The sequence below is a fragment of the Neophocaena asiaeorientalis genome, unplaced genomic scaffold (genome assembly GCF_003031525.2).
Source record: "Neophocaena asiaeorientalis asiaeorientalis breed wild unplaced genomic scaffold, Neophocaena_asiaeorientalis_V1.1 scaffold45, whole genome shotgun sequence".
NCBI classification, from domain to species: Eukaryota; Metazoa; Chordata; class Mammalia; order Artiodactyla; family Phocoenidae; genus Neophocaena; species Neophocaena asiaeorientalis.
The window spans coordinates 4,929,225-4,943,111 of record NW_020174642.1 but is presented as its reverse complement, the minus strand read 5'-3'; the positions used below and the strand labels follow the sequence as shown (position 1 = coordinate 4,943,111).

The 13,887-nt window shown below is 52.2% G+C and overlaps 1 protein-coding gene across 2 annotated transcripts in view; it reads right to left on the bottom strand.

The window, feature by feature from the left end:
• Positions 1–8,037: 8,037 nt before the first annotated feature.
• Positions 8,038–13,887, bottom strand: part of CHAF1B (chromatin assembly factor 1 subunit B) — a 26,049-nt gene continuing 20,199 nt past the window's right edge. For both annotated transcript variants that reach the window (XM_024758363.1, XM_024758364.1), the window contains exons 12-14: positions 13,220–13,651; positions 11,293–11,387; positions 8,038–10,719 (exon numbers count right to left, since the gene is read on the bottom strand). In XM_024758363.1, the coding sequence (XP_024614131.1) occupies positions 10,628–10,719; positions 11,293–11,387; positions 13,220–13,651 (619 nt within the window). In that variant the 3' untranslated portion in view covers positions 8,038–10,627. The remainder of the gene's footprint in view (positions 10,720–11,292; positions 11,388–13,219; positions 13,652–13,887) is intronic.

Genomic DNA, 13,887 nt, shown 5'->3' with positions numbered 1-13,887 from the left:
GTACAAAGCAAGTAGTGGGTCATCATGACCCCATAGGAGACTAAGAAGGAAGGTTATCTCCTAAGGAGATCTGGTTCATGCAGCACGATACACACTAAAGAGGAAGAGGCCCAAATGGGCAGAGAACATTTTTGTTTAAATTTTCTTGTCTTGACATAAAATATGAATTTTGTTTCACCAACACTGATGCTCAGTGAGCACCTACTACACAGAAAGCCCTGCACTGTCTCATTTCCTCCTTACGGAACCGAGGAGGTAAGAGCTGTCTGCAACCCCATCTTTCCTGAGGGAAACCAAGGTGCAGTGAGGTCACGTAACTCGTCCACGGCCACCATTGTTCCCTGGTGGGGCTGGGACTCGGGGCCAGTTCTCTGGGCCCAGGACCGCCCCCTTTCTGCCAAGGAGACCCCAGCAGATCCATCCTAGCAGGCGGGAAGGGGTCTCTGGCCAGGCCAGGCAGGGGGCTGCGAGCTCCATCTCTCCCTTGTGATCCCACCGAGTGTGTTCACAGTCACACAGAGCACTCTGGGCTCTGCAGAGCTCACCCCAGGACCTCCAGCACATTCCGCCAGCGCTAAGGTCTGAAGTGGGCATGGCCAGGGACAGAAAGAAGACCCCGCGTAGAACGACCAGGCCCAACTCCTCCAGCATCGCAGAGCTGAGCCCTCAGTGGTTCGTGCCCAGAGAAACCGACTTCCCTCCCAAAGGCACCTGGGGCGCGTCTCCACCGAGGCCCTACTTTGAATTCTCTTGTTTAGTTAAGTGCAGTATGACACCTCCACGTTGCATTGGAAAAGAGAGCTCTGGTTGCACAATTCCCCACGCTGCTGAGCAGACAGGCACAAGAAACCAACCAGAAGATGAAGGTAAAGGCCACACGGTGCCCAAGACCACGAGAGCGCAGAGGTGGTGTCCGCCTGCCCCGCTGAGCTCGCCGCCAGCATCCCCCCGACGCCCAGGCCTCTGGATGGCCAGATCCTGTTTCTTCCATCTGCTTCATCAGCCAGGAAGCAGGAGCCCCCGATTAAGCCGAAGCTCTGGACTTAGAAGTAAAAATAGCCAGTGACTCACGGCTGGAGCTGAGATCAGACAGACCTGGTTTTGTCACTCGGGCCAGGCTGCTCCACGAAGCTGTCATTTCTTCCACGGCTGCCGCAGTTTCCATCACCCAGGGCAGGGCGGTGGTTTGGCAACCTGCACGATGGAGGTCCTGCTCTTTCTGAAACGCATTTAGCCTGGAAAAGAGAGCCCCGAACAAGAAGGTGGCGTTCCGTGAAATACTGGAAAGAGGGTGTGGGCTACTCTGTGTGGACATGACCAGAGCCGGGTTTGAGTCCATAGATGGGAGATCTGTCTACCTAGGCTGAGCGGAAATGGAACAGGCATCCTCACAAGATTGAGGGCTGAGCTCCCCGTCCCTGGAAGCATCCAAGCTGAGGCTGCGGGAGATGAAGCAGCAGTGCACGGTATCCCCAGCTGGGAGGAGGGGGTATTATATGAGCAGAACTGTCAGTGGTGGTCAGGGGCCTGGCCCCGGGGTTCTGGAAGCCAGTTTGGCATCTGCCCCTCATACAGCCCAGTGTGGGCACCTACCGTCCCGGGCTTCCGTCCCTCCTTTTCCTGTAAGAAGGGAAATTGGACAGACACGAGGAATCTCACCAGGCTGGCTGCTTCCGGCTCTGAAACTCAAATCTCTAAGGCCCTCCCGAGAGTGCAGTCTTAGAATTTCACGTCATCAGTAAATAACTACAGTAAGGAGAGCCCGAGTCACTGGCGTTGTCGTCTTGATCTCCAAATTGCTCCTCAAGTGTGGCCCCGTGACCGCACGCCAACCTTCTGGCGCAGGCCCATCTCCCCTGCCTGGACCATTGCAGTAGCCCCCTGACTGGGACTCCCTACACAACCCATTTTCTGTATGGCGTGCAGAGGGCCCTTTCTAAAACACAGGGGAGAGCAGGTCCCTGCAAGGGGTTCTCCTTTGCACTTTAAGTATATTCAGGCTCCTCTCCACAGCCCCTGCCCTGTGTCTAACCTCATCACACACCATCTACTGGCTAGTTTGCAAAGCTCCAGCCACACGGGTGTCTGTCTGTCCGTCCATTCCTGAAATAGGCCATGCCTTCCCACCTTGGGGCCTTTCTGGCTGTTTCCTCTGCCCACGCCTCCTCCTATTTCAAATCTTGGCTTAAATATCATCCCTCATGTCAGACTATATGAACACACTTTGAAAAACAGGTCCTCTCTCCCCGACCCCTACCCCTGCCCCTGCCCTTCCCCACTGTAAAGCCCTGTGGTACGTGCTGCCGTAGAGGAGGGGTCACGCTCAGTGGTAAAGGTGTCAGAGATCTGGAAAGGAGAAGTAACGGCTGATGTGTTTTTTTGTTTGTTTGTTTTTAATTTATTTATTGATTTTTGGCTGCATTGGGTCTTTGTTGCTGCGTGAGGGCTTTCTCTAGTTGTGGCGAGCGGGGGCTACTCTTTGTTGCCGTGTGTGGGCTTCTCATTGCGGTGGCTCCTCTTGTTGCAGAGCACGGACTCTAGGCACGTGGGCTTCAGTAGTTGTGGCTCGTGGGCTCAGTAGTTGTGGCTCACAGGCTCTAGAGCACAGTCTCAGTAGTTGTGGCGCACAGGCTTAGTTGTTCCGCGGCATGTGGGATCTTCCCGGACCAGGGCTCAAACCCATGTCCCCTGCATTGGCAGGCGGATTCTTAACCACTGTGCCACCAGGGAAGCCCGGCTGATGTGTTTTGAGGCTCAGTGGGGGGCACCCTGCACCGTGCGGTCCACCCACGGCTTCTCATTAAATCCGTATTGTAAGTCCATGAGGCAGGGGCTCTCTGTGAACTCATGTTACAGGTGAGAAAGAGACAGGCAAGGCTCAGCAAGGCTAAGCAACAAACCCTTGGCCACACAGCAAGTGGTAGGGCCAGGGTTCAAGCCCAGGCAGGCTGGCTGGCTGGCCCCAGAGCCTGTGACCTTCAAGCCCTGCAGTTGCCGAGTACCTGTGTTCTGCTGGGTTCAGCTACGCACACATACTATTGGTTATATATACGCACACATACTATTGGTTCAGCTACCACAGGTTAACTCACTGGTGCTTCTAGTTGTACCTTCTCATACGAACCACTTCCATGCTTTTTCCAAAGTTCCTGTATTGTTCTTTTAGGAGTTCTCAGAGTATCGTGTATTCTCATTTTGTAGATTAGGATATTTGAGTGAAGAGAGGGCATTCTATACTAAACGTCTTAGAGACCAAATTAACCATCAATTAGGGATCTGGACCCACTGCTGTTCAGAGTCCAGTCTGCTGGCCAGCTCGCCAGGCCATGGGCGTTCTCAGTTCCCAGGGTTGGCTCGAATTGGTGGTTGTGATGCTTAATATTTTTATGTGAATTAATTTATTTTTTATTGACGTATAGTTGATTTCCAATGTTGTGTTAGCTTCAGGTGTACAGCCAAATGATTCAGTTATACATATACATATTCTTTTCCATTATAGGTTGTTACAAGATATTAAATATAGTTCCCTGTGTTGTACAGTAGGTCCTTGTTGTTTATGTGATGGTTAATTTTAAGTGTCCATTTAGAGAGTGTTTTTGGGTGAGGCTACATTTAAATCTGTGGACTTTGAGTAAACAGATGGGATGGGGCCCACCCGGTTTAGGGAGAGCAATCAGTTGGAGGCCTGAATGGAACAGAAAGTCCAGCCTCACCAAACAAGAGGGAGCTCTCCCGGGTTTCCACGTGCCAGCCTTTGGACTGGAACCGCAGCATTGGCTTTCCTGGATCTCCAGGCTGCAGGCCCACACTGCAGATTTTGGACTTGCCAGCCTCCATAATCGTGTGAGCCAATTTCTTGTAATAAATCTCTCTCCCTCTCCCTCTCATTTGTGTATTATATATGTATATAAATACACATATATGTGTATATTTACACACATATATATGTGTGTGTATATTTATATACATATATAAATATATGTGTATATTTATATATACGCACACATACTATTGGTTCTGTTTCTCTGGAGAACCCTAACATAGTGGTTAAATATCTCCCCAGAAATCACTAAATTTCTCCCCTGAGAAAATGGAACTCTCAGCTTAAGAGGAAGGTACATGTCTCACTCAATCCTTTCAACGACCTTACGAGGCACTGAAATGCTGGATTCCTATTTCACAGATGGGAAGATTGAGGCCTAGGGAGGTGACATAAAACGTGCCAGGTCACACAGCAGCTTAGCAGTTGAGACAGAATTAAAACCCCACGCTTTCTAGCTCCAAAGTCCATACCCTTCCCACTGTCCTGGTCATGTATCCCACACCCCCTTCACACCATCCCACACACTCCGTCAGCCACATTTGTGGGGAGAACCCCACAATCACTTGGTCTCCTGGCCTAAGTTCCCCCGCCTCCATCAAGGACAACTCCCTCGCCAGTCTTCCACGCACGAGTGTGTGGAATGAGCGCTAAAATTGTTATGTGCTGGCTTGAAATCTAAAGATGGAAGGGTCTTGACTGGCCTAAGCAGAAGTCCCCCTCCTGCTCTGCTCCCGAGGATAAGGTCCAGAGACGAACACTCCTCCGATCCCAGCATGGTGCCTGCTTTCCCTGAGTCTCGCGGGCCAGGCCCCTCTCAGCTCTCAGGGAATGTGACAAATCAGACTTCACCTTGGTTTTTGCACTTAACATCTTTCCACAGCAGTGCACGTGGTCCAGCTAACAGCTGCATTACATGCCACCATATAGCTATACCGTAATTTTTTTTTTTTTTTTTTTGCGGTACGCGGGCCTCTCACTGTTGTGGCCTCTCCCATTGCCGAGCACAGGCTCCGGACGCGCAGGCTCAGCGGCCATGGCTCACGGGCCTGACCGCTCCGCTGCATGTGGGATCTTCCCGTGCCAGGGCACGAACCCGTGTCCCCTGCATCGTCAGGCGGACTCTCAACCACTGCGCCACCAGGGAAGCCCAGCTATACTGTAATTTAATTAATCTCCGTTTGGCAGACACTTGATTTTCAGCCCTGTTTTCCATTTCAAAATAGTGCAACAAACCTTTGTGCATATATCTTTGTGTAGTTGCGAGGCACGGTGGATATTACATTTGTTGCTAACGTAGAGAAATGTCATTAAGACTATTTTTTTGGTTCAAAAATTTAAAAACCTTTTTGAGGTTAGCGTCTTCCAACGCATTATACCTTTGACTACACTGAATATAAATACCTTCTAAATCTAGCTTATATGTGTGTGAAACGCTCCCGGAGTGTTCTGCCAGCATATGACTTGGATTTATAGAACTCTTTGGAACAACAAAATAGCGTTTAATTACCTAGAAAGTAATAAACATGAAAAATGTATCGTAATATATAATACACTACTTCCATAACAACGGGATTAAAAATCCTTTTTCAAAAATGCATGAAATTAGTGAATAAATGTGACAGTGGAGCGAAGGCCTAGCAATATCGCCCTCTAGTGGCTCGTTGGAGTACTCGTTCCATCAGGAATCGAAATTCATCACTTCCGCAACCACATTCGGGAGGCGGGAGGCCACTGTGCGGCGCTGGCTTTGAGGGAGGCTCCAGTAACACAGCGTCTCCTCATTCCTGTAACTGCTGGGTTAGCAGCAGTGACACTGGACCTGGGGGGCAAAGTTTTCTTCAAGACCCACCCTCTTCTTGAGTAGCTGAATATGGAGGTTCTTTACGAAACCAATGAGCTCAAAGAATTCTAACTGCCTGTCACTGGTGTATCTTCAGATTTCACAACTCCTACGAGTTCTCAGTGCTGACTGCCCGTTGAATCTCTCGGGTTTTTACAATGCACATGCCCGGCTGGGTGTCTCCCTCACCTTTAGAAGCTGATTCCGGGGTCACGAGCCTAGACTTGAGTTGGTTTTATTTTGTTTTGTCTGTAAAGCCCTGCTGGCGATGTGGAGCAGGGCCAGGCTGGGAAGCACGGGTGCTGCCAGCTCCGTGTACTTGGTGGGCAGGAGGACATGGGGAGAGAAGAGGGAAGGAGGGCCTGGAGGGCCGACACCCAGCACTGCACTCCTCCCAGGCAGGCGCTTCTCAGACCTGCCAAGGGCACCGACCAAAGGCAGAGAGACCTGGAGTTATTACAAAGACTTGTTATTACACCTGAAATGCCTTTTCAGGTAACCTTCTACGACAGAAGGCGACACAAGTCATTTGGGGTGTTAAGAAAAGAGGCCGGAGTGTGGACCCCGGACAATCATCACTAAGCATTTGTTCTTAAAACAGCTTTTTTTTTGGCAGCGCCACGCAGCACATGCAGGATCTTAGTTCCCCAACCTGGGATCGAACCCATGGTCCCTGCTAAGGAAGCGCAGACTCTTAACCACTGGACCGCCAGAGAAGTCACGCAAATAGCTTCTTAATAGAGGCCATACTTGTTGCTACAGTGTCTCTCAGAGCCTAAACCAGAGGGAAAGTATAGGACTTGTGTAAGGGATCCAGGCCAGTGAGTTCTTTTCTCTGCATGCTGACATTGTGCTGACAAGGGCAGGACTCAGGCCCAAACTGAAGAAAACAGCCACCGCCTCTCGCGATTTAGCTGTTAAAGCCACGTAGATCTTGCTTCAAAGCAGCAAGTGGGGGCTTCCCTGCTGGCGCAGTGGTTGAGGGTCCGCCTGCGATGCGGGGGACACGGGTTCGTGCCCTGGTCCGGGAAGATACCACATGCCGCAGAGTGGCCGGGCCCGTGAGCCATGGCCGCTGAGCCTGCGTGTCTGGAGCCTGTGCTCCGCAACGGGAGAGGCCGCGGCAGTGAGAGGCGCGCGTACCGCGGGGGAAAAAAAAAAAAGCAGGAAGTAGAAGGAAACAGCTGGGTGATGTATGGCTCGGCCTTTGATCTGGGATGCGAGCTGCACCAGAGATTCACAACTCAGAAAGATTTCACTCCCGCTGGAATATGACAGGGTGCCTTCCGACCTCAATGATAATCACAGCAACGGTCAACCTCAGCCTGGTCTGGACCACCCGACCAGCACGCCCGGAGATGCGCACAGGCAGGTGTCGGGCCGACTCCCAGCGGTGCGCGTGAGGGGACAGGGAGGCCGAGTAGCTGGTGGGTCTCCACACCAGCAGGGGCTGCAGGCTGTCCTCGCCCCCATCACCCAGGGAACCCCGACACCCAACCCAACCCAACCCCCAGAATGCATCAGAGACGAGTAGAGAAGGACTCCTTGCCTCTGGGAAACCCTAGAACACCTGACCTGCTTCCTTCCTTCCTCGTCCTCTCCCTTGTTCTGTTTCCGCCTTCCCGAGAGGTCCTCCCACTTTAAGTTGTCAGCCACTCTCCACCCAGCTCTCCTAACACCCCTCACCTTTCTTTTTTCCAGTCATCTTCTAATATATATTTACTAGCTTTATGGTTCGTCTCCCCCAGTCCGAATGTGAGCTGCAGGAGGGCAGAGAGCTTCGTCTGTTTTGTGCCCTGATGTATCCGCCGGTACCTAGAAGGTGTCAGATAAGCATTTCTTGAAGGAACAGATGAATGAACAAATGAACATGTGGACGCGTGGGTTACTTCCGCAATCCTCTCCCGCGACCGTCTGCTGAATGATGCTCCCCTTCGTGTCTGGCCGCCAGGGGCTGAAGCCAGTGTCCAAGGCCACTTTGGCCAAGCCTGACATAGACGTGGACCCCTCAGGGGAGGTGGGGCTGAGTGGCAGCAGAGGCTCCGAGCCCAGGCAGCCCTACCACCAGGCAGATCCAGTGGGGACAGTGTCCTCCAGTGGCCACAGGAGTGCGTGTGAGCACAGGTGCCTCTTGCCTCCATAAGCAAGGATCTGGTTTACCCTCCAGCCCTTTAATTCTGTTTCTCATTTCTGCCCTCCCGCCTTTTCTCTGACCCCTCTCCCCTGCCAAAGGAGGCAGTTTTCAGAGCTGTGAAGAAACTTCCTCAGATGAAGCAATTTGTCCCTCAGAGACAGAGAGAGAGAGAGACACACACACACACACACACACAACCGGGTGAGAGGGAGCTGAGACCGAAATACAGCAAAATAGAAATACAGCAAAATAGCCCGAAAGGGAAGATGCAGGAGTACTGGGAGATCCCACCCCGTCTCCTCAAGGACTCACGACCTACTTAAAGGGACACCGGCAATATTTTGGTAAGAAGGGTCAACAGCACTGTTAAAATGCAGAAGTGAGTGCTCTCGGCAGGCAAGGACGACAGACGGGGCTGCAGGGGACAAAAACGGGCCCAAGGACTGGCTGCAACTCACCCTCCTGCTGGCCCTTCTGCCTCTCTCCACCGGGGGGCCCTTGCCCTGGTGGACAGCCTGCTTGGGGACGCCCCTCTGCCCGTGGCCGCAGCCTGGCCCGTGACGAGCCTTCACGTCTGCCGCCGGCGGCCCTGCCAGCTCTCCTCTCGCCAGTGCGCAGGCCAGGGCAGGGCGGCCCTCCCTCGCTGCCGGGCCCCATCAAGTTCTCCCCGAGCCCTCCCGCGTCTCCTCACCTGGCAGCAGGATTCAGACACGAGCCCCACCCAACTACAGATGCAGGACGGCCCTGAGCGGGCATACTGCCCACCCGGCGGGGCAGGCGAGGCTCCTGTCGCAGAAGGCTTCCCTTCCCCAGTCACTACCCAGATGGAAGCAGGTGGCCTTAGACGAGGACCGGGAGGTGACACCGCCTGGGCTTTTATTGCCGAGTCTGTAATTTACAGTCGAGGAGACAGCTGACAGACAGGCAATGGTGCCTATCAATGTGCACTTCCGCTGAAGGAGCGCCGGCCCCCTCCCACCCATTCCCGTCGCCCCTCCACTGGGGGTGGCCGGGGAGCCAGCGGTTCACAGGGACAAGGGACCCATGACGACTCCTGTTTGCACGGGGATCAACCCCTACAAAACACACCGTGCTCCAGCCGCAGGCAATGTAAAAAGGCCTTTTTCCTCTGAAGAGCTGCCAGCATCTCACACATTATCCTTTCAGTTTGGCAGCCCGGGTAGAGAGGCTTTGCTGTCAGTCGGTGATGAACCAGAGAAGTAGCCTGGAAAAGCTTTTGGCGCAAGTGCACTTATCACAGCAGACGCCACCTCCGGGGAAAGCTTTCCTCTCACGAGTTCCCAATCCTGGCTGTGCCTCAAATCACCAGAGGAGCCTTAAAGAAGCCCGATGTTCAGACTGGGCCCCAGACCAAGGAGGGCAGGACCCGGGTGTTGATGTCCGGCAGGTCTTTGGGGGACTTCAAGGTTGAGAACCACTGGTCAAAACAGCTGCTATTTGACATTTTAAGATGTCTTCATGTTGAACGTGACCCACACCTGCACTATTTACAACTCTGCATGGATTCACCTGCCAGCTCTCCACGTGGTAAATCATCCCACTTGCCACTTTCCCGTGTAGAGAGAGGCAGACTCTTTTTCTGGTTAACTGGGCTGTGGATTAGCAACAAGCTGACGCTTCTTTCCAGCTCTCTTCTTTGCTGCTGACCTGAGCTGACAAGAGTGTGTTCTTCCATCCCTAGCGGCTCCCTGCCAGAGCCTGGACCGGTGGGGTCCCAAACTTGCCCTCTGATTTGGTTCAGACAGGGAAGGGGTCCTGGGTGTAGCCTCACCTGCGGGACTCACCGTGTTCATCGTGCCAGAGGAACAGCATCGAGGGCCATGAAATCATCCGTAAACTCCTCAACGTGAAGCAGCTGCACCAGCTTCTAGGGCTCCACCCATCACCACCTGTTGGTCACATCACCAGAGTCTCCTGCGCTAAGAGGAGACTCCAAACGTGGGAGGCCTCCTGCAGTGACAGCACGTCATACGTCTCAGCCCATGAGTCCAGTCTGCTCCCAAGAGGGAAATGACCATGCCAGCATCCCAGGGACCGAGAGCAGAGGCACAGACTGCTAAGGAAAGGTACTTTTTTTGCTTTGAAAAATCAGTCTAAGAAGTTAACCTATTTGGATACCAAACTGTATCTAAAGTAAAATCTCAACTCTCCCCCCGTCCCCAAAATAAAATAACATTAATAAAAACAGAAATTTTAAGGAAATATGCCGAAACAGTAACAAGGGTTCCCTCTGGTGGTGAGATGGGTGATTTCCACCTCCAACGCGTTTTTTCTACTTCACTCTTTACTAACTTTCTAGAATGTGCATTACCACCTTTAAAATCAGAAAGCAAACATAACAAACTTCCAAAAGTTAATCAACTATTTAGAAGCTAAAGTGATCTAATAATCAAACACTCTAAAATTCAACAGAATAAACCTTCTCGAACCACCTTCTCCTCTAATTCTAGCCGTGGAAGGAGTCCACCCATAAAGTGTCTGTACTTTCACACAAGTATTCCAAGGGGGTGATTTACTGATTTTCACACTAGGTAACATTGAACTGTTCCAGTCTCAGAAACTCATCAAAAAGAGAATTTAGTCTATTAAAATGTTCACATATCTGAGGTAAAAATGTGTGCTAAATACAACAGCCAACATATTTCTGGAGAAAATTGGTCCACGCGTATCTTCTGTTACAGAAATCCATTTTCTAGTGTCCGTCAGGCTCCGTCTGATTCCACTGGTCTCAGGTGTGTTTGGTCTCGCCCCTCTCTGGGCACACGGGGGTCCCCAGACCTAGCAGCCTTCAGGCACATGACAGGTCTCATCAGGGGTCCAGACCTTGGGGACCTTCATTGTGCTCACTGAGTCTCGGCCGCTTAAGCTCCGGGGGACTGACCTGAAGGTCTCCAGGCATCTCTAAGATGTGAGCACACACAGGGTGGACAAGTGAGTGAAGATGTCTTTAAGTTAAGAGCTGACGTTTACAAACTGAATTTCATGCGCAGACAAGGAACTGAACTGCCTGGCCAGGTCCTCTATGGATCTAAGGAGAAGGTCTACCCCGGTGGTTCTCAACCCGGAGCGACTGTGCCTCTCGAGGGACAGTGGGCAGTGTCTGATGACATTTTAGAGCGTCACAAGTCGGGGCAGGGGATGGGTACCAGCACCCAGGGGCACTGCTAATCATCCTGCACCCACAGCGCAGCCCCAGAGCGAGGAATGACCTGCCCAGATGCCAACACTGCCGAGGCTGAGAACCAGCCCGGCTCTACCCATCTCCCAAATCCACCGTCTGCCTAGCAGGGAGTGCCTTGGCGGGAGGGTGGGCTCCTGGATGAGAATACACACGCAATCAGTGGGTTTAAACGACAGGCCTGGTAAGATGCATCCTTGCTTTCTCAGAACTGACTTCAAGTTAGGTGGTGCTCATTTCCCAAAGAGATGGTATTCTATCTTTAATTATACTAAACCAGTAACAATATCACTTACCTGATTGAATTTCTTCTGTGGAAGGGCTGGAAATTACGCTGGTTGGTATAGAATTCAGTGGAGTATCTGTCTTTAAGGGTATTAAGTTTATTCTCCTTGATTAAAAACAGAAGTAAAAGGCCATTAGTATCATCGGAATGGTTTGCATACAATACCAAATGTCAAAGGAAACATGTAAAACTTTCAGCTCATATTATGCAAGGCATTGAATATAATGTCAATATGCCCCCTTACTTAGTAACTAAGGATCATGTATTAAGTTAAACCATCACATAAAAGTAAGAGTCAGCTTAAACCTTAACCAGTCATCTAAGTTTCAAAACCCGTGTTTTCTGAACTACCGATGACATGCTAAACACTCTGCTAGATGTTTCCTGCATAAGCCTATCAGACATGGCTTCCAGTGTGGAAAGCTCCAAAGTATAGATGGTTCTTTTTTAAAATCCACAGTCTTAATTCTCAACAACTATTTTTTTTAAAAATTATAACTGCAAGAAGCTCGCAAGAAATTAAGAGGGGAAAAACTTCAATACCGAAAATGTTTCAAAGAACACTTTCCCACTCCCTTCCCCCACTTAAAAATAAATTTTAAAAACATTGCTAGGGAATTCCGTGGCAGCGCAGTGGTTAAGAATCCGCCTGCCAATGCAGTTGACACAGGTTCAATCCCTGGTCCAGGAAGATCCCACATGCCGCGGAGCAACTAAGCCCGTGCTCCACAACTACTGAGCCTGCAATCTAGAGCCCACGAGCCACAGCTACTGAGCCCGAGTGCCTAGAGCCTGTGCTCCGCAACAAGAGAAGCCACAGCAATGAGAAGCCCGCGCACCGCAACGAAGAGCTGCCCCCGCTCGCCGCAACTCGAGAAAGCCCGCATGCAGCAACAAAGACCCAACGCAGCCAAAAATAAATAAATTTTCAAAAAAACATTGCTAGTCTGTAGGAAGAGATACAGAAAGAGCCCAGCATTACACCTAAACCACATTATTGATGCGCCAATGAAGTTGCGTGAACGTGGCAGAGCACTCCCCTCATCCCCCCCACCCCCGGCCCCTTCCCCAGGCCGCCTCCCAGTGTTGGGCGGTGGGCCGGGGAGAAGGCTGTGTGCAGGATCACAGGTGTCCAGGGAAGGAAGCCTGGAGGCCAGCTGTTGCCTGACGACAGGGGCCATGCTGGGCAGTTCTGTCCGCTCTGCAGTGCCAGCCGTGAGCTCGGGCGCGTTCACCAGCCAGACGGGCATGAACAGGGGAGAAAACAACAGCAGCGCCACCTGGAGGCTATTCAGACCCGAGGTGCCGCTCACCATGAGCCAGTCTGCTGGACACGCCAAAACCCCGTGGAGGAGGTGCTCCTTTGACTTCCTACCTATTGTAAGGGCCTGTTACCGTCTGGGCAGGAGAACACGGGTAAAGAACGGGGACACGCTTCCTGCCCTGGGGGGCCTGTACTCTAACTAGGGAAACAGAAGCATAAATCAAACACCTGCTATCGAATGCGACGTGTTGTGACACAGAAAAGGGCTGAAGGGACATCCAAATGGGTCTTCTGGGAGGACTCTAGTGTCACCCAGCGGAGCAGGTGTCCAGGGCGTCCCCAGAGGGTGGAGGCACAGAGGCCTCCAAAGGCAGAGCGTGCCCTGGGGACCTGACGTTCGGAGCACGTGGGACGAAGGAGAGTGAGGGGTCACCGTGCTGGATGGCAGGCTGCCACAGAGCCGGTGACGGGCCGGGCGAAGAGCCGGGACCTCACCCGACGGGGAGGAAATGGAGCCAACAGAGGTCTGTAAGCAAGGAAGTGGCACTCTCAGGTCTGATGTTAGGAAACATCTCTCTGGCAGCTGTGTGGGATTTCACCTATGAGAGGGGCTTTCGGCTTATCCTGTCTTTTGACAAGGGAAGGCAGTTTCTGTTCCCATCACAGCTCTCACCGGGGTGTTGACTTGCTCCAGGCCTGCAGTGTGTTCAGAGTGACCCTCCGGGATGGGTGGGCTTTCACATTCTGACTGCCGGGCTGCAGGGTCTTCTCCTCTGAGGGCCCTGCCAGGAAGCCTCTGGCACCGGGAGCGGTCACAGGGGTGTCCTTGGCCGCCTTGGGGGCCGGAGACTGTTTCGCCTGAGGGGGCGTTGCAGAGGGGCTGCTGGGGTCCCGGACTCTGCTGCTGGGAGTTCCCTCTCCCAGCCTGGGTCCTGGCGAAGACCCTGGGTGTGTCTGACTCTTGGTTTTCTTCGCTGTATCGGGAGTTCTCACACACACAACTGGCTTCTCTTTCAAGCGAATTCCGAGCTCATCCTTCTCGAACGTCACAAAGGAACAGTAACCATCCGTGGAAGAGATGGCCAGGAAGGCCCCGTCGCTGGACCTGCGTTCCCGAAACAGAATAGAAAGCGAGAAACTTTACCGAAGTCTACAGGCCACTCTTAGCACCCTCATCACTGGTTAGGAAATGGAAGTTCAAGCATACTCACAAGCTTTGTCTGAAGGCAAAGCCGTCAAGGGAAAAACACGGCTGAGAAAGGATCTGTGCGGGCTCCTCCCTCACGCCCTTTCCCTCCCAACCCACCCCTGCTTCGTCATCAAATTCACCGGAATAAAGGT